General features: G+C 41.3%; 1 protein-coding gene and 1 non-coding gene across 11 annotated transcripts in view; both read left to right on the top strand.

Moving 5' to 3' along the window:
* Positions 1–20,255, top strand: part of LOC101115890 (calmodulin-binding transcription activator 1) — a 91,581-nt gene extending 71,326 nt beyond the window's left edge. For 3 of the 10 annotated variants that reach the window (XM_042257322.2, XM_060396523.1, XM_060396522.1), the window contains 3 exons: positions 1,777–1,970; positions 3,448–3,522; positions 16,991–20,255. In XM_042257322.2, the coding sequence (XP_042113256.2) occupies positions 1,777–1,970; positions 3,448–3,522; positions 16,991–17,054 (333 nt within the window). In that variant the 3' untranslated portion in view covers positions 17,055–20,255. Of the gene's footprint in view, positions 1–167; positions 189–1,776; positions 1,971–3,447; positions 3,523–5,675; positions 6,355–6,411; positions 6,443–16,990 lie in introns of those variants that run through there. The other 7 variants (XM_042257321.2, XM_027975686.3, XM_042257323.2 and 4 more) reach the window with 4 other exon arrangements.
* TRNAY-GUA (transfer RNA tyrosine (anticodon GUA)) lies at positions 11,808–11,879 on the top strand. The gene has a single exon. It is a non-coding gene; the product is annotated as a tRNA-Tyr (tRNA).
* Positions 20,256–21,054: the final 799 nt, after the last annotated feature.

Below are 21,054 nucleotides of genomic sequence, written 5' to 3'. Positions count from 1 at the left end.
TATAAGACAAGTATTTTGGAAGAGGAAAGGCATGAATACAGTCAGATTGCCTTTTTTTCTTTCTTTCTTTCTTTGGTTGGGCATTTCATTGGTTCTGATTCTGGTTTTTCATTTCCTTCTATCCAGCAATCTAACATTAATCTTGTATTTTCTGTTTTTCCCCCAAGCTGACATGGATAGCCTTGAAGGTAATGACACACCCAAGTCCTCTCACAAACCATTCCACCAGAGTCACAAACCTCACACCCATCACCAGCTACAAGAAGGGGCCATTAGGATGGCACGGTCATTCAGTAGGCATACCCCCCCCCTCACCCGGCCACCTCACCACAACACATCTATCCTCTGGGGGCCACGTGGTTATGCCGTTGGAGTGGGTTTCAGGAAGCAGTCTTTGGACATTTTCCTGGCCAGTGTCCATCTAAACAATCCATCCAAGATAATTACCGGGAACCCAGTGAGCCACTGAGGAGGTTTGCCTGCTTCCCATTGTGCTGTGCTGTGTCTGCAAGGTTCTGACCACACAGAGCATGCAGGCCAAGGCTGTGGAGACACTGGGATGCAGCCCTCGTCTTGAAAGACTTTGGGCCAAACCAAAATGTCAAGCAGGTCAGATAAGACTCAAGAGGGTTCTTGCAGCAGGGCCCTGTGTCTGGACCCTTTTGAGAAGTCAGTTTTTGCCCCTCCCTCTACCTCATACATGCAGAGAGAGACTTAGGCACAGGGATGTTCTGAGGAGCACTTGGCCCTCTCATGGTAAGTTGGCTTCTTGTGAGCAAAGCCCTCACCTGTGACTTCTGGTCCCTAGAGTCATAGTCTAAGTGGTTAGCAATCTGGACAGAGCCTTTGCTGACATCTGCAGAGCTCTGCGTTTTTCGTGCCTGGCAGGGAAGAGGACTCATTCTCCCCGAGCGTGCCTTCTTGCCTCACTTTCCATCTCTGTGGCAGGCTGGCCGGAGGGCACAGGGACTGACTCCCAAGTGGTCCCCGGCTCTGGGGCCACCTTCCAGATTTCATGGCTTCACCGCTGTGTTGGTCTGACAAGCGTTAATCTTTTGCAGGTTAAAGTGGCTTAAAGGTGTCAGCGTTTCATGATAAGCCTTGTATTTGGGACCTTGTAACTCAGAAATATGTCGTGTGGAACTGCTAGTTAGCAGTTAGATGCTGCTGCCTGCTAAGTGGATTTGTGTTTGGCAGGAATTGGGAAGCATCCAAAAAGGATTAATTCAAAATGTTTCCAAATCGGATAGGAAATATTCATCTTCAACATGTAAAGATTTACTTCCTGGAATTTCCCTGGTGGTCCAGAGGTTAAGACTCCACACGGCTAATGCAGGTGCACGGGTTCAATCCCTGGTCGGGAACTAAGATCCCACCTGCCAAGCAGTTTGGCCAAAACAAAAAACAAACAAACAAAAAAAATCATAAAATTTTACTTCCTAAATATGTTTTTTCAACTCAAGTGTCTCAGTTTATTGCTGTTAAATCTTTTTTCCAAGAAGGGTAAATGGTTTTGATATTTGAGGTGGGGGAAAACATATTTAAAGCAGTAGTGCATTGTCTGAAGGCGACTCTTAAAGTTAACATTTTGCATTTTGGAAAGGTAGGTGGAAAGAAGCTTCATTTGCCTCTTTTCTGATGTAAGCCAGAACAGAACACGAAAAGGAAAGAGAGATGTAGTTTCCCTTCTTGCCGTCCTCACCCGGTCGGCTCGGAGGACACCCCGCCTGCGTGGCTCCCCTTGTTACTGCTCTGCTTCTCCTTGTGCCCTCACAGTACGCACTTTACAAGAAGATGACCCAGGCTGCCATCTTGATCCAGAGCAAATTCCGGAGTTACTACGAACAAAAAAAATTCCAGCAGAGCCGGCGCGCTGCTGTGCTGATCCAGAAGTTCTACCGGAGTTATAAGAAGTGTGGCAAGAGACGGCAGGCACGCCGGACAGCAGTCATCGTCCAGCAGAAGCTCAGGTGGGTGGGGGTCCCGCGGCAGCCAGGAGATCCCCGACTCGGGCTCAGAGCATCCCCTTGCAGACGCGCGGGTCTGTCGGTACAGGAGCGAAGCATCCTGCAGTGATTTCCTCCCAGAGCAGTCTAGAGGCTGTGTTACCGTGGAGTTACACCTGTGCCCTTTGCCCATTTTGGTCCATTTAGCTCCTTCTGTCTCTCTCCACTCCCCACCCAATCATTCTGATGCCCCACCCAGTTTCAACTTGTATCAGAACCTGGAAGGACCACAGTTCCTACTCAGAAAGGTGTCACCCTAATACAGTCAACTGGGGCTGCCCAGGTGGCGCAGTGGTAAAGAACCTGCCTGCCAGTGCAGGGGACAAAAGAGATGAGGGTTCTATCCCTGGGTCAGAAAGATCTCCTGGAGGAGGAAATGACAACCCTCTCCAGTATTCTTGCCTGGAGAATCCATGGACAGAGGAGCCTGGTGGGCTACAGTCCAGTTGCAAAGAGCTGGATGCAACTGAGCACTCAGTGAGTGGATGCACACGTGGGATCATGGTCTAAATTGTAGTGTGTCTACCCCTAAGACCTTGGAAAAGTCAGCAGGGCTGAGCTATTCCATTTTGCAGAGTCATAAAGAGTTTTAGCCCTGGAAAATACAATGACAAAAGTTTAGAAAACAATAGCCCAGGGACTTCCTGGTGGTGCAGTAGTTAAAACTTCACCTTCCAATGCAGGGAGTGCGGGTTCGATTCCCTGGTGAGGGAGCTAAGATCCCACATGCCTTGCAGCCAAAAAAAAATAAAGCCATAATGTAGAAGCAATAGTGGTAACCAATTCAATTTGTTGTTGTTCAGTTGCTAAGCTGTGTCCTACTCTTTGCGACCCTATGGACTGCAGCCCACCCGGCTCCTCTGTCTTTCACTATCTCTCAGAGTTTGCTCAGGTTCATGTCCATTGGGTTGGTGATGCTATCTGTCTCACCCTCTGCTGCCCCTTTCTGCTTTTGCCATCAGTCTTTCCCAGCACCAGCATCTTTTCCAATGACTCAGCTCTTTGGTTCTTTATTGAACAAATTCAATAAAGAGTTTTTAAATGGTCCACATCAAAAAAAAAAAAAAAAGTCTTAAAATAATAGCCCAAAGAGAGAATGAATGCCTAAACTGAGAAAGCCTAAACACAGGCGAATGAATGTCTATCTCATCCTGTTTTCAACAAATCGAGCTTACAAAGACTTGAGCAGTAGTGAGAGGACATCTTATTTTCAGTCTTTCCGTTGTCTCCCTTTGAGTGGTGAGAGCGTTTACACCTCCCTCCTTCCATCTCTCCAGTGATGCCCAGACTCAAATCCACAAGACAGGCTTGTGCTGTTGGACTTGCTCCATGAACTGTTGGGTTAAAAGTTCTCTTGCACCACTGACTTGCTTTCAGCTTTCACGCATGAAACGTCACTGCACTGTTCTCGTGACTGTAATTCGTATTCTGGCTTTTTCAGGAGCAGTTTGCTAACCAAAAAGCAGGACCAGGCTGCTCGGAAAATAATGAGGTTTCTACGCCGTTGTCGCCACAGGTACATTCACCCTCATTTTGACATTTTCCTCATCTAGAATGAAACCACCCGCATTGCCTTAACCACTCATAAACTCCTAGGTGAAGCTAACCGCCCCCTCGCCCCACAGATAATCTGGCTAAAGTGGCACCAGGATGAAGGAACTCTTTATCTAGGAACAGAGTCGTGAGAACCCTGTTCTCTGTTCCAGACGATGCTGTGTGTGTATTGAATCACTGGGATCGTGCCAGTGTTTTTCTGTTTTGGTTTGAGGAGAACTTAGCTGAGTAGCTTTTCATTCCAGATTTTTCTTCAGCAGTGTGGTCTTCGCTCTAAATGCTTACTGTGTTAATGTGTGTCCAAACAGAAAAGACAGAGTTTCTCTTCTGAAGGAAAGGATGGGAAACCACGAGTACCAAGTTTTCTGATGTAGTTTCCGCTGAATAACTTGTGCCCTCTGCTGGTGGTGTCAGGGCTAACACCCTCCATCAACGGATCAATTCCCACTTTTCTGTGATGGGGAACAGGAGAGGTGGTTGGAAGGAAGCTGGGCAGGAAAGGACAGGCACCTTGAGATGGGAGGTGAATTTCCAACTAGAAGTGGGCCCTGATGACTCCAGCGTCTTCCTGTGGAGCTAAACCTTTCTCCCTGTTTTCCCGGGTTTGAGATGCCTTGGTGAAGACTGGGTCCTTGACTCAGATTTCGGGGGCTGGTGAACCGTGCGTTTGTTTTCTTTACATGGGTTAATGCTCTGTCCTCACTTCTGTGACACTGGCTGTCTGAGCTGTGTTCAGATGACTCTCCACATTGTTTTGTTGTTTTTCCGTCCATCAGGAGCCATGCTGTTCACAGACCCAAACTTGAAAGCAAGCTCTTTAATGACCAGTTTCTTCCCATTTCATTGTACCCAGAGCCCAAGCTGTCTGGGTGTAGTGTGACTCCTCAGAGGTTTCACTTTAGTGTTTTCCCCCCTCAAATTGTCTGCTTGCTAACTTTGGCAATATTTTAACTCTGACACTTACTAGGGGTTAACTGGCTACTTGTGTGCACTTTTACTTAAATTAACAAAATAATTTGTTTATATGAACATGGAAGGGAAAGTGGACAGAGCTACACATGCAGTAATAATTAAAAGGAACATTCTTTAGGATATATACGGTGCTCTTTGGCCAGAATTGCTGCCAGGGCAGCTGAAGCACTCTTACCATATTCCTCTGCAGTGCTTTTGCTCTCCACCTGCAGTGATTGGGGTTCTCCCCATGATTAGCTAAGTGATAAGACCTCCCATATCAATGTTCTGAAATAGCAAGTCTTGTTAGAAAATGCATATCAAAATATGGGGCAGGACCAGGACATGATGAAGTGAATTCTCCAGGCCTTACCAAAATCAGTCTCCTCCTTATTATTTAGTCATACCTGCCTTAGAGGACCTGCAGCCAAATTGAGGAGTTGCTGTTCTTCCTTTGGTGACAATACCAAGGCCTTCCCTGTGCCTTTTTCCATACATGTTCACACTCTTCTTCCTTCTTCCTCTTCCTCCTGCAAAACAAAAAGCCCAGGAGGATTCTCCCCAGCACCACTGAGTCTGTGGTTAACACTTTCCCAGCAGATTTGATCTTAAAGAAAAACCCCCTCAACATTGCTCTTCCTTAAGCCACGTCAAACAAATGTGTTCTCAATTCTGTATCCTCAAACTTTGAAAATATGCATGCGTAATGCCTCTTGGGCTTCCCACGTGGCTCAGTGGTAAACAATCCTCCTGCCAATGCAGGAGACGTGTGTGCGCTCTCTGGGTCGGGAAGATCCCCTGGAGGAGGACATGGCTACCCACTCCAGCATTTGTGCCTGGAGAATTCCCTGGACAGAGGAGCCTTGTGGGCTACCCAGGGTCGCAAAGACTAGGAAACAACTAAGTTACTGAACAACCAATACCTCCTTGGTGAATGTGAGCAAAGCTGTTCAATACAGTCCTATTTTCTTCTTCTTCTTTTTTTTTTGGCCACAACTGACTGTGTTTACATTGGGTGAACTGAGAGGGTAAGAACATAAATGCCCAAAAGTTTGCTTCACTTAGGAGCCTGGGTGAAGGAATGGTTTCACTCGTGTGTTTTTAAGAGTTCTCCTTTTTCAGACTGGTAGAGAAGCATTTCATGAGGGTTTTGTCTTTCTTCAGCCTTTATTTTTACCAGGAATAACCTCATGAAGCTAACAAGAAGATTTGTTATGAAGAGAATATCAGATTCTGGGTCTGAAGTTCCGTTCACTGTTTGGGATTAAACAATGACGTCTCTTGGCTCTTTTTTTTTTTTTTTTTTTTAACTTGCCCCTTGATATTCCAGTGGAGAAGTTCCAGATGTTAGAAAAAATGTGCAGGCAAATTGGAGTAACCTTTGTCTACTATGCATGGTCAGTATTCACCTTCCATGCCTATATAGTCAATGAAGGAACTTGAAGAAATCCTGAAAATCTGTCCCGGAAGTTTGAACTCACTTCCCCTAGAATAAGTGTCACCTTGTTGCTGTTCCATCCAGGTTATTGAATATTATCTTAAGAGAGACCATCATCTGTATTGTCCTTTAGAAGCATTAAAAGAGGAAATCTCCTGTGATGCCCTCTCAGAAAATGTAGGTAGGAAGTGGCATCGGGAGTCAGCAAGTGTCCCATTTCTTAAGGATTTTGCCAAGTCATGTGACCTCAACATTTTTAGACCGAAAAAAAAATTGGTGACTTTCCTACCTGCTCATTTCACATCTCCCACCACCACTCTCCTTTTCTTTCTTTCCAGAAAAAAAAAAAAGGAACTACTTTATAGTCTCTTTGTTGTTGTTGTTGAAATAAAGCTATTTATAAGATTTCTGTTGTGACCCTCACATGCTAATAGCTCTTTGGTGTTGTTTTACTGTCTAAAGCCCCCTGGTGGACCATAGGCTGTACAAAAGGGTGAGTGTAGCTGCCTGCTAGCCAGTTTATCTTTACCTTCCATTTTCAATATTTTGCTTTTTGCTTGCTTGCATGGGGCTGCAGCCTAGGTATGCCAGTAAAGTTTCACATCCATTTCGAATGAAATAAGATAAAAACTAACCCTGACTACTAACACTGCTACTTTATACAACAGGAAAACAGTCACATACAGACATAAAAAAATGCATGAGCAGCTGAAAGGCCCTGAAGCCGCCACAGGGCATGCTAGCACTTGGTGGGAGAAGCCTTCCGTATGAAAAAGGTGGCTGGTGGGACAAGTTTAAATCTAAACAAGGCTGCGCTAGAAGGAAACCTTGAGTGAGTGGTAATTGGTGATGAAGATAATCTGCTACATGAAATTCAACTACTTCTGTGTCGCAATTTCCAAAGCAAGAAGGCTTGCTAGGCAATACTGATGTTTTTCTTTTAACTCATCTATTTCTTATTTAGAGTTACGTAGTTTCATTTTCTAGCTCTCCCCTTCCCTAGTGCTAGGAGGTAAGTCAGTAGTACCCAGAGCCAAGTAGTACCCAGAGCTGCGCTTCCTGAACCGGCCTAGTACATTCATTATCCAAAAGGGAGGGAACCCAACTTCCAAGATTTAATGACAGTGCTGAAGAAAGACAGGGTGGTGTGAAGTGTCTGAAACCTGTACATTCTATATCAAGGTCCTGAGTGGATGCTCCAAGAAAATTTGTGTTTTAAAGAAATGATAGTGGTAGTTCAATGGACCATGTGAGTGTCTGTGAGATTTTTAGAATCTGATGCTGATTTGTAAGTATGCAGACATGACTATCACAAGTCTTTGTTGTTATTGTTCAGTTGCTAAATCATGTCCAACTCTTTGTGAGCCCATGAACTGCAGCATGCCAGGCTTCCCTGTCCTTTACTATCTCTTGGAGTTTGCTCAAACACATCTTAGGTTATAATAAAGGATGTAGCGGGCAGAAAACTGTTTTTTAAAAGCCAGAAATTGAATTCACCAAAATCAGACTTGAATTTAGGTTAGCTAGACAACTTCTGTCCTAGAGATAGTCTTAAGATGCGTTTAAAAATCTAACATGGCAGAAAAATAAAATAAAACATTGCAGTTACCTCTATCAACTCAACTACATCCAACATCCTCCCTTCTTACCTTACGCTAGCACTCTATTTAATCATTTAGAAGATTTCTGAGAAAAGATCATGCTTCAAAAATTCCCAAACTTCTAATGTCTCTGGAGATGTTATTTCCCATATAACCACATTTGTGTTGATGCTAATATTTATTTATTATATTTCAATCCAAACATTAAAAGGCCTTTTAATTAAAAGACTAGGTAATAAATGTCTGTTGCAATACAGCAGTTCCCCTTATCCAAGGGGGATGCATGCCACGACCCCGGTGGATGCCTAGTGGATGGGTGGTACCAGACCCTAAACATGCATACGTATATATACTATGTTTTCGCCTATACTGACAGGCAGTTCACGTATACAGCACAGATGTGCTGGACAAAAGGGTGATTCATGTCCCAGGCAGGACCAAGTAGGGCAGTGTGAGATTTTATCACGCTACTCAGACAGCACACAATTTAAAACTCATGAATTGTTATTTCTGGAGTTTTCCATTTAATATTTTCAGACCACAGTTGACCTGTGGGCAGCTAAAACCTTGGAAAGCAAAACCATGGATAAGGGGAGGACCCCTGTATCCAGTACTGCCACTGAAGCATGAGAACAGCCACAGACAGTCCCATCAGTGGATAGTCATGGCTGTATCCCAGTAAAGCTTTATTTACACATATGTGCATTGGGCTGGATTTGGTCCACAGGCTGTAGTTTGCTGACCTAGGGTGACAAGAGAATTGAGTTTTTATTGTTCTTCCTAAGTCAAGATCCCAGGTGGCTCAGTGGTAAAGAATCCGCCTGCCAATGCAGGAGACTTGGGTTCAGTCCCTGGATCAGGAAGATCCCCTGGAAGAGGGAATGGCGACCCATTCCAGTATTCTTGCCTGGAGAGTCCCATGGACAGAGGAACCTGGCAGGCTATAGTCCATGGGGTCACGAAGAGTTGGACACAACTGGATAACTAATATATTAGTTATCCTGTAAAAAGTTGACACTGAAGGAGAAATTTATTTTAAAAAATGTAAAGCAGCTACATGCCATTGTAAATTTAACTGGTCAGAGCTCTGTAGAATTAGGCAGTTGCTTACAGTTGAATTATTTCAGGTCCCATGTGGTGGAGCCAGCTCAGAGATTTGAGCAGATGCCTCTGTGTTTGAAATATTTCTCTCTTTTGCTATTGCCCCTCACTCTCTGCATACATGGATAATATCTCTTTCCATTAAAAAAAGAAAACTCCCAAGAGAACAGATGCATGCCCTAGTATTCAGTTTAATTATAAGTGGTAGTATCTTGCATGTTCTATGCAATTTATATAGTTCGCTGCAAGGATCCAACAGTTTAGTAAAAGCGGTTGCTTATGCACTTTTGAAGCTTGTTAGGGTCTGGTATGTTAATGACCCTTTTTAAGAGTACATTTTCTAGAAGTGCTTTTCCATGCCAACCAGAGTCCCCACCTTCATTTCCTGAATGCCTGTTGCATTCTGCTGTGAGTTCCTAAAACTCCTCCTCATGCATAAAAACTTGGAATTTCATAACACCCCCATTCCTTTCAGTCTTAGGGGGCTGAAGAGAGAGGAACTCAGAAGCTTTCAGGTTCCCTCCAACATGGTTATTTTTCTCTTAACATGAATTCCCAGGTGACTCAGTGGTAAAGAACCTGCCTGCAGCGCAGGAGACTCAGGTTCAATCCCTGGGTCAGGAACATCCCCAGGAGAAGGAAATGGTGACCCACTCTAGTATTCTTGCCTGAGAAATCCCAGGGACAGAGGAGCCTGGTGAGCTACAGTCCATGGGGTCACAAAAGAGTCGGACACGACTGACTAACTAAACAGCAACTTGAAATGAGGAACAGCTCCTCTGTGTCTTGTCTAATTCCCAGTAGGATCTCGTGTCCTCTCTGTCCACGGGAGAAGTCAGGATGGCCCTCTAAGAGTCCCTGGGTTGAAGTCCCTCGGGAGGCAGGGCTTTCTCTGAGGAGGATTTATATTCCTGGAATTTATGTCAAAGAAGATAATATACTTACTAATGTATACAGTGCACCATAGTTAAGACACTTAAAGTCGTATTCAGAGATAATAATTTGAAAAGTGAATGAAATTTCACAGTATAGCGTATATAAAAGGCAGTTTGACCCCAACTCCTAAATTAATGAAGGAGAAAGATATATAAACAGAAGTGATGTCAGCCATCAGAATTGGGAGCCAGTAGGCTAATTCCAGCAGCTGAGCAATCAGAAAATACCTATTCAAATTATCAGTCTTGGGGAAAGCTAAGAAAAAGCACCAAATGGTCTTCGCCGAATCTAGCTCATTTTCACTTAAGTCTTTCCTCCAGACTTCGCCCCTGATTTATCCAGTAACTTAAAATGGAGTCATCCAAATCCTAATGCTGTCAGAGGAATTTGTTTTGTCTTGGACACAATAACTATCTATTCGAGAAAGCATTAAACATAGATATTTGAGTCAACAGTTTTAATTATTATTTTCTTAGTTCATTGAGGTGTGATACAACTTCAGTAAATGGCTGAAGGATTGCTAAGCTTGAAGAAATTTTTCAGTGCACAGGCTGAAAATAATTCTGCATTCCAGTTGGATTTTGAGTGTCTCAAACAGGGTGTTATTCAGTGTTACAGCAGAAAACCAGGATGCCTCAGATGAAAAAAAAAAAAAAAAAGAAAAGAAAACAGCTGAATTACCTAACAGGTTTATTCTCAAGGTATTGAGACTAAAATAGAAATTGCCTTAGACAAATTTCTTCTTTCCCTGATGAGATCAGATTTCTGCAAGAGAGCCTAATAACCTGTTATAGTCCTTGCAGGTACTGTAAACAGCAGGACTCCTGGTATTGAAATAACCAATTTCTTATAAATTGCTGGCCTAGCTACCAATGTTCAGTAAAGGTGGGTGAAACCACGCAACTGGAAGGAAAAGAGCCTGATTGGAGGAAGAAGAAATAACACTTTCTGATCACACATTTTTAAACAACAGGTTTTCTATTTGACAGCTGGGTTTCCAAACACTTAACCAGATGCTGCTAGTTATCTTGGTAAGTAGCGTTGACAGCGCAGATTCTTGAGAGCAGTCGAGCCAGATATCTGCAGTGGGTCACTAGCAGGTCACACATAGACTTTGTGTGTGGTTCTCTCCACTTTTGTCCAAAGGGCAGCTCTCTAACAATGCCTGCGAGTGAGCTGTTTAATTAAGGAAAATAACAGTATCTGTCAGCAACTTGGATGTCTCACTTCACTAGTTAAACGTGACGTTAGGTGAATTTCCAAGTGGCCCAGTCGGCTCAGGGAGGAGTGAGAGATGAAGGTGGGACGTGGCATCTCATTAAAATCTCCAACGTAATTCTGTCTTACTTGCCTCTTTTAGGAAATGAATCTTTTGGGAACACAGTGGTGTGTGTTACATTGCAGACAACATGCTCTGTGTTGTTCTTATTGGGCCTCTCTGTCTTTTTCATTTTGCAATCCTAATGAGGTATCCGGAAAATGGCAAGACCTCTCTTTTCCTAATCCCCCCCACGAGCTATTGCAGCTCTCAGAACCACAGGTAACTAAGCAGAAAGCCGCCTCTGGCTGCCCTGTACATTTCTGACGTCCAGCATTGCAAGAATATACCTGCCAAGATCCACTGACTCATGACACATTTCCCTGGCTGAGCATCACCAAGTAGATGTAATGAAGCCGCTTTGCCTAACGCTTTACCCATGGAGCCATTGTTTGCTATGAGTTTCTGAAGCAGGCCTACTTCATTCATCCATAAACGATCATGGGATGTCTGATGGACAGAAACCCCGTGGGCTTCTGCTGGCTTTCAGTGCTGTTGCTTTTCTTCCTCACTTCAGTGCATTACAGTGCAACGCGGTTTGGGCTGAGACTGAAGCAATATCCTACAGTGATGATTTTCAGCCTAGAATGTTTGGGGGGTAATCTCAGAGTTGTCTTTAATTTTAATAGCTGGATGGTCACAGGCCAAAGTCTTACCTTGTAATTACTGTATAAGTCCAAGCCAGTAACACGAGGACCATTTCCCAAGTTATAGGTGCAAAGTTCAGATACGTGGTCCTGGCAGCTCTCCTTAGAGTAGCAATCTCCTTGTACCTGCAGAAGCTACAGTTTCTATCTATATGGTTGTCTTCACAATCTCAAGGAAGACTGCTTTGCTTGTCTTCCATGCAAGGGAATTCAGAAGTAAGTGTAATTATCACAGGCCTTGTTTTTTGGGGGGCTTCCCTGGTGGCTCAGACGGTAAAGTGTCTGCCTGTAATGCGGGAGACCCAGGTTCGATTCCTGGGTTGGGAAGATCCCCTGGAGAAGGAAATGGCAATCCACTTCAGCACTCTTGCCTGGAAAATCCCATGGACGGAGGAGCCTGATAGGCTACAGTCCATGGGGTCACAAAGAGTTGGACACAACTGAGTGACTTTACTTTTTTTTTTTTTTTTTTTTTTAACATGGAGATTATTAGATTCATTTTTTCCCTCAACCTGAATGAGTCTAACACTTGTAATTCTTTAAGAGAACGCAAAACTTAGTAACCCTTAGTTGAGTTTGTGTAACATAATGTAACCAAAGGTTACTGGACATCTGTATTCTCAGTTCTATAGATGTGGTGACTTGGACATCTGTATTCTCAGTTCTGTAGACGTGGTGACTTGGACATCTGTATTCTCAGTTTAGTAGACGTGGTGACTTGGACATCTGTATTCTCAGTTCTGCAGATGTGGTGACTTGGACATCTGTATTCTCAGTTCTGTAGACGTGATGACTTGCACATCTATATTCTCAGTTCTTTTTGTGATGACTTGGGCATCTGTTTTCTCAGTTCTGCAGATGGGGTGACTTGGACATCTGTATTCTCAGTTCTGTATGTCATGATTTGGGTATCTGTATCCTCGGTTTTGTAGACATGACGACTTGGGCATCTGTCTCCTCGGTTCTGTAGACGTGACGACTTGGGCATCTGTCTCCTCGGTTCTGTAGACGTGACGACTTGGGCATCTGTCTCCTGGGTTCTGTAGACGTGACGACTTGGGCATCTGTCTCCTGGGTTCTGTAGACGTGACGACTTGGGCATCTGTCTCCTCGGTTCTGTAGACGTGACGACTTGGGCATCTGTCTCCTCGGTTCTATAGACGTGACGACTTGGGCATCTGTCTCCTCGGTTCTGTAGACGTGATGACTTGGGCATCTGTTTTCTCAGTTCTATAAATGTGGTGACTTCCAATGCATTCTCAGTTCTGCAGATGTGATGACTACAGTTACTGAAATTTCAAGTACATTTCCAATTTCAGAAATTCTGCTCCTACATTTGCCAAGTTTTCACACTGAAAAGATGCTCCCAATATAGGCAGGATCAATGAAACTAGCTCCATCCATTGTATTTGGTTTTGGTCTATAAAAGTGATCTTTTCCCCTCCACTGAATTTTTCAGTTGTTCTTTTATGTCATGTGACTACAGTATTTGTAAGACACAGTAGTTGTAACTGATGGATAGAAAAATAAAAGTTTTTTTATAAAATAACAAGCAGAGATCATTATTATGAAGGAAACACATACTCATTGTAGTGCATTCTGGAAATACAAATAAGCAAGGGATATCACCCAGAAATAATAATTGTTAAACTTTTATTGTACATCCTTTTCATGGTAGAAGTATTTTCAGTTAACCTGTGCCTTTTAGTTCACGTCTTGAATGAGTGAGACAAGGCAGAAAAATTTCTGTGACTATTTGAAATACTCTGATTTGAAACATCTAACTCTCAGAATTTATTAACAAAAATCCTCATATCAGAAGTTGTTCTCATTCACTTCAGTGAATATAAGTGTTTTCTGGTGTTTTGGGGAGTCAGCCTAACATTCAAACAGACTTTATCCAGTTGACATTTGATTTAAAGCAAAACAAAAAATTAGGCACCACTGTCTTACCCTAATAATCTACCCTTGAGTCACATAAATCTCCATTTATGATCTCAGTAGAGCAGACTGTAAAAGCCACTTCTAGGAGTATGTTAGCAATCAACATGCTCAGGAATTGGTAAATGATGCTAACGGTCCTCGGCTGCCCTGTTTCTTAGATGCATTCATTCCTTTCACGTTTCAGATCTGCTTCAGATCCATGTGTACGTTTTGTGTGGAGCTATTTTCCCCTCTAAAACACTGTAATAAAATCAACACATGGTTTTATAAAGGATGGCATCTTAGAATTGAGACAAGGGAATTGTCATCGGTTTCAACATTGTACTCACCCATGCCACAGGAAATTTCTAAATGCATGTTTTCTGTACAGACTTTTGGAAAAGACAAAGAAAAGTTGGGTTTAAGCATTTATTCTTTGTTGCTGTTGCCCTGAGATAGTGTTCGAGGCATCAGAGTGGAGGAGTGAAGCCAGATAAACCTGGCTCCAAATCGCCATTCTGCCCTTTGTTAACCTTTCCTTCATACGACACGCATTCTGCCCTTTGTTAACTATTATGTATAATTGGGCAGGCTGCTCAATTCTGCAAATCTCAAGTTCTCTATTTACAAACTGGAGAAGGTGATGAGGTTGTGAGGACTAACACACACACTAAGCTATTGGAACATGCATTATCTTCCTTTTTTGCTAATTTCTCCTTTAACACCTTCCTTTTAAAAAATGCCTATGCCATTTAATTTGTTTTGATGTTTTGTATTTATAGTGCAAGCAGACTGTGAAAACTGTACCATGAAACTAAAAACTAAATTCTCCACTGGAATTCAGTACTTTGGAAAGCCTAGAAAATATATCTAGAAATAGGAATATCTCATTTTTCCTAAGTTGATAATTGTGGTCATTCTGTGTGTGGACATGCAACTCTCTTTAACTTAATGGTGTGTGAAGCCAGCACTAGTTTCATAGCACCATATTTACATAGTAATTTTAAAACCTTAGTTGACATTTTAATTAGCTCTAAAAGAAACTAGGGGAAAAAAAAAAGCCGCAGAAACAAATGTGACCATTTTAACTTAAAAAAGTTTGCAGTATACCCACGTGACCAACTGATCACAGAGTTTTGGTGTGAACATCTATTATAAAACATTTCTGGTCTATAATTCATGTTCCTTTTTAGTTCATCCCAATGATGAACTTAAGATTTGTAAGGCGGGACTTCCCTGGTGGTCCAGTGACTAAGGACCTGAGCCTGACTCTGCACTTCCATTGCTAGGAACCTGGGTTCGACCCCTAGTCAGGAGCCTAGATCCCATAGGCTGGGCAGCGTGGCCAAAAAATAAAAATATAAAAATAAAAACTTGAAGACTTTACTAAAAGAAGAAAAAAAGATTTGTAAAGCCTTCCTGTTCCCACTAGAGAAATTGTGAATGGAGATCTTTGTGTTTATGCTCTCAGGTTTTGAGTTCAGAGTTCTTTAAATCCTAGAAGTCTCACCAGTGATGGAGTTTCTGTTGCACATTGGTAAATGAGTCCCGTGCTAGTGCAGAAGCCAGGTGTCGTATCTGAAGTAGCATGCACATTTTGCGGTAATTCGGCAAGGAGGTCTGCACAAGTACGGGTACATTGCATGCCCAGAAGGAAAGGTGGCATCAGTGCATGCCTTGCATTCTTCCAGCCAGAGGACTGTTAGTATAGATATTGCATGTTTAAAAATTGAGCACAGAATATGGCATGTTTCAATTGTTTAAAAGCCCATTTATTTATCAAGTATGCATGTCCAAAACTAGGGACCTATAATGATATGCATTTTTGTACTGCAGTATGACCCAGAGTACCCAAAAATTAATGATCCATCATGTACTTAATCATAAAGTTCAAATGACACCCGGATGCAGTTGTGAATACAGCAGGGTATTCTTAGTGTACCTGTTAAGAAAGAAGGCTTTCATAGTTTCGAAGATATGCTGTTCGAGCAAACTGGGCTTGGTATATTTAGTAAATAAATCAGACAAAGAAGTACGTTTTCAAACATTATAATTCTTTCTGGTGATGATAAAATGACAAAGCTTTTTTTCTGAAAGAGAGCATCTTCTCTTTGAAGAGATCATATCAACTTGACAGAATACTCAGAAATGATTCTGCTTGGAGGTGGTAAATATAATTTTCTTCAATTGCTATTATAGCACATGTGCCATTTCATTGAATCCCAACCTCAATAGAGCCATAACTTATTACTGGTTTTTCAAAATGTTTTCTTTCCACTCGATCATTCTCTCTAGAAAGGAAACTAACAGTTGCCTTAAAATAAAATTTAAACTTACTCATATAACTTAAGATAACAGGAGAGGCCCTTCTCTTAGAGAATGAGAAAATGGTATTTGGGAATTAGTTCTGTACAGGACCATATTGGGAAAACAAATCAAAATTTTTTTCTTTTCATACTATTGAGGTAGAGTGTATGTGTCTAGATAAACTGCCGCTTCTGTGTGGCTAAGATCCTCCTCTCACACCCATTTTTAGTAAACAAATGTTACCACGTGGCATGCAGTGCTGCGAACACTGTATGACTTAACACAGCACACACTGACTTCAGAAGTTAGACCCTAAAGTCACACTTGCCTTTGACCAATCCGATAGTCAGGCAAGCTCTTAGTTATCTGACAATAAAAAGAAACACATTCTTTAGCTTAGAACCACTTTCCCAGGTCCCCATATGCATCAGGTTCATTCAAAAGCCAAGGCAAATTTTTATATTAAAAAATTTCAACTGAAAGCAGTCATCAACAAATAATTTGCTGTGAACTTTCCCTGACTCTATTTATAGCAATTTAAATTTGTTTACCACAGCACATTTGATAAACAGAACGAACTACCTTATTGGTATTGCACCCTGGTGCTGTCTATCGGCATGGGAAGAAGTGACCCAAAGATCTTTTAAAGCTACAATGTGGAATGGGAGGAAAGTAAACAATTCTGAAAATCAGAAAGACTGAACAATACCTGGGCAAAATCAGAGTTGTGCAGGGGAGCCCATCGGGTTCAAGATAGCTCAGGATCTTGAGTCTGTGAGCAAAAAGCAAGAACTTGTGCCCTAGGTATATCAAAAGCTAATGAACACATGTGTGTACAGTCTCCCTAGCTTGCATCCTGTGGAGTCACAGGGCATTCATTGGGGTCGACCAGGCTAAAAAGAGTTATTTGACCAATTAACTTTTTCTAGAAGAAGCACGTTATTGTTAGACTTGATTTAATGCTCTTAACTTTGGTTTTGCTTTGTGTTTAGAGCTGTTGATATAGAGGAGAGTTTCAGGAAGGCTGCAGTCTTCCACTTGAATATTTTCCCCAGCAATTTCACAGGAGTTTCCTTAGCCATCAGTCCTCAGAAGGGTTTTTGTCTTGGCTTTTCACTTCCTGGGGAAATGGCCACACCCTTTCCTTTATCTGGTGACAATTTCAATCTATAGTTATCACCTGGTATTTTGTTTTGTTTCTTTTCCAGAGTGAAAGAATTGAAAAAGGCCAAGGAACTTGAAGACATACAACAGCATCCCTTAGCAATGTGACACTGCTTTTCAGACTGTTTTCATTTCTGTTTTTAGCAGAGACATGCAACAACACGCACACGCACACACACACACACACACACATACACACACATAATCCCTCTGCAGTTTTGGGGAGATCAGCTGCAGGATTTTAACAGGAATGTTTTGGTCATTGCATTTGCACTTTCATGGACAACTTTTAATTTGATCAGCAAGACATCTTGGAACTCAATCTTCTGTTGGATCATGGGCAAACAAGACACCACGAGGAATCGAAAGAGGCTTTCCTCCTCTTAGGAAGAAGCCGTCTTCCTTCTCACATAGGGCTGTATTCAAACATCGTGTGGAACTGTACAAATATTTATACCAAAAATATAGATAAGAAAAGGTGGGGATGCACTAGCAACGAAGAGAATGCTGTTCCTGCACCTGTCGGTTATTTCCAAGAAGCTGAATTTTTGGGATTGATTCTCAGTGGAGGGCTTAGATCATACAAATCTTTATTGGGTCCGTGTGTTCTCATTTCCTTCACTGTGTTTATTTGATCTTAATTTGTTTGTCTGTTTGCGTTTCAATCTCTACAGCACACTTAATGCAACTTTTAAAAATCTGAAGGATTTTAGTGTTTTGTGGAAGTTTGGAGAGGGGGCGGGTGCGTGGTACACGGGTAATGCATGGGAAGTGACGAGGAACAGCGTACAGAGTTTAAATTTATTTTCTTGTCCCCACCACCTCCCAAGAACCTGCAAGGAGAGTCATCATCTTATCCCTTTTCTCATGTTCAGCACTTTAATTTTTTTGCCTTACTTTCTTGTGCAATGAGAATTACTTAAAGAGTTGGTAAAGCATGTAGCTTTTTTTAGTAGCCTTGGAAACTGTAGTCATTCTAAGGAATCATGAACCTTGCCTGGACATTTGCCACCTAAAAGATCAGTGTGGTGCTGCGTTCTGGCCAGTAAATTCCATATTTTTGGCTATATCTCATCCAACCTGAGCAGTTTCTGTGTATATATAGAAGGTAGAAATGGAAAGTGAGAAAATATTTGAAAGGGATTATATTAATTGCTAAATATTTTATTCACAAAGGTCAATAACATGGCAAGATAAAATTATTTGTATAGTTTTGTCTGAATGAGCGAGAAAAAATGTGGATGTATTGTTTGTATATATTGTATATATTAAAACAAAGAGATATGTGCATGAAATCAAGAAAAAAGAAATGAAAAAAGCAAAGCATTAGTGGCTATGGTCTGTAAAATGAAAAAAAACTTTATTTCACTATAAGAGTACTTTATTTTAAATGTTCTTTAGAAGAACATTTTGCTAAAGCATGACTAAACTGCAAAAAAAAAAAAAAGAGCTACTGTATTAAGACTTAGGAAAAAAAGGCAGAGTAACATTACTTAAAAAAGGATATGTTTACATTTAATTTTGGCTACCAGGAGTTTATTTTATTTTATTTAAAAGATTTTTTTTGCCAATGGTGCCAAGTAATGTGAATGCTGATATTGCTTAAGAAATTAAGTTACTTTTGCTAAACAGATAATCATTAAGATGAATCAGTATATAGCTTAACACCATCCACTCACTCCAACAAAGAACACTTAGAATGGTCAAAACATGACAAAAGAAATAGGATGAAAAATAGAAAAATATCTCACGTTTTCATATCTCCTGCTGGAAATCGGAAAATGTAATAAAAATTGCACACAAAATAACTACAAATTAAAAGGATGCAAACTGGTCTCGTAGGAATGTCATGGTATATTACTATTTCCACATAATGAGGAGCCAAAGAAATCTGATGCTTTTTAACAATTCAACTACTAATGTTAAATTGAGAGAATCAAGTTCGCACTTGCTGATGCCAGTTTAAAATTCCCAGGTTAAGTTTCAGGATCAGTTGGTGTAAAGCTGAGAGAATAGTTTTGGTGTTTTTTTTTTTTCCCTTGGTTCTGGCTGCCAACTGTAAGTGAAAACTCAAGGCTTGTTGTGAAGCCTAAAAATATTCACAAATCAGCTTTTAAACTGGTGTCTTAGAAGGAAGGTAGATACAAAAAGATTGTGTTAACAACTGGGGTCAGTGCTCTTGGTGCCTTTTCTATAATTGTACTTGTTTTTTAATTACTTCCTTTCACTGCCAACCTCGAATTACTGTACAGTATATGTCTTACTGCTTGTGATCAGCTTTGACAACGGTGACAGCCCCACAACTAGCAGCCACCTGTACATTTGTAAACTGACCTGACTCAATTTTGTTTTTAAATGTGTGGGTTTTGTTGCAACTGTTGCAGTTCCCCCAAATACCCATTATTTTCCCACAGTTTGACCTACAGGAAGACACTGAGTAATTTACAAACACACAATTGCATTCATAAATGGGAAGAGAATGTGAAAGCCAGTTCTTTCAGAATATCCTTTAGTAATACTGAATTTAGGTATGTTTATTCCATTGTGGTACAAATAGCCGATCTTTTGACAGGAGTAATGACCTCAGTGGATTTGCTTTAATCCTCACTTTTTTTTTAATGTCTCACATGCTACATTATTAGCTGAGTAAGCTAGATAATCTGGAAGAGAAAAGACTGACATAGTTAGGAGCGTTCTTATGGAGAGGATAGAAGTAGGTTCAAAACCTACCAGTGTCATCTACCAGTACAACTGTGAATCCCAGGTGAGGTACAAATGCACTTCCACTGAAATGAAACATTTCTGACCGCTTTTTCTTGGTTGTGAATCTTAATTTTGAATATAAGATGATAGATAAGCGCAGCTTTCTTGGATAATCTGAATTCCCAAGTGCCAGGAGTAGGATCTCATTATAAAATTAATAGCTAATCTTATTCTGTCTCCTGATGATTTAATTGCTACACTTGTTACCCATTTGAAATCAGCTGTACTGTGTGAACGAAATCGAGACAATAACTCGAACCCCTCTCTGGCTGCACGGTCGCTTATGGCAGTTCCACACAGTAGTTGGCGCCCAATGGGGGGTCCCTGAGACTTGCATGTAAAACTAGTCTAGATGTCTTCTTTTTTGTAAGTTTTATTTTTGTAATTGTGCATGTAAAGCATCATTGAATCAATGGATCTGTTGAAGAACTCAGCTGCTGGAAACCATGCAAAATGTTTTGAATTGCCCTTAAAATATGGAAAATGTTTTCTGAATGCTTTATATTCTTTCTGCTGTAAATTAAAAATGAAGAAAATTTCCCCATACTATGTGTGTGTTGCTTTAACTTCACGTGATACTGAAATCCAAGGTGGTCAGCAGGTTTTAAACCTTACAAAATCATTTCAAATATTTCCTTCTATCTTGATGCAGTGTTTTGACATGGAATGCTACATAGTTTCAGATCTGTCCAGCAAAGAGAACATTTCTTAATAGAGCCACTGTTCTAGAACATTTGCTTGTCCACTATTGGATTCAAGGAGGATCTCAAAGAGCTTTAGATTATGTGTATATTACATCTATCAATATTCACTGTCCTTGAGTTACTGATACCTTCTCAGGCACCTCTCAGCCTAAGTGCACTTACGGGAAAGATAAAAACACGGATCGAAATTCACCTTTTCAATTAAAACCCTCTGACCTTTTAAAAATGCACCTTTCAGTTTACGACTAAGCTCAGCCTTTTCCAGAACCCTGGCATCAGTCTCCTTCCCTTTCACTGCAGAAACTCAACTCCCTGGTGGTCCCTCTTCCATCTAAACCATTCTGGAGCTGCTGTCAGACAAGTTTTGCATGATAGATCTCCCAGTTTCATGAAGCCTCAGTGATTTCTAGAGCCCACTGCATTGAAATGATATTTTCCTTTCTTGTTTATTTTCACTCTCTACTCAGTCTTATTTTCATCTATGCCCCAACCTGCACCCCCTGGTTAGTCTGTTCAAACCGTGTCCAGGTCCACTGTTTCTTTGTTCGTATGATTTGTTTCTCCCATGCCTGGAAAGTTCTCGTTAGCTACTTAACTCAATCCGAATTTCACCTCTGTGACACTCTTTCTTATTCTAATAT

The sequence above is a fragment of the Ovis aries genome, chromosome 12, assembly GCF_016772045.2.
Source record: "Ovis aries strain OAR_USU_Benz2616 breed Rambouillet chromosome 12, ARS-UI_Ramb_v3.0, whole genome shotgun sequence".
NCBI classification, from domain to species: domain Eukaryota; kingdom Metazoa; phylum Chordata; class Mammalia; order Artiodactyla; family Bovidae; genus Ovis; species Ovis aries.
The sequence above is the reverse complement of the archived record's forward strand: the minus strand, read 5'-3'. Positions and strand labels throughout refer to the sequence as shown.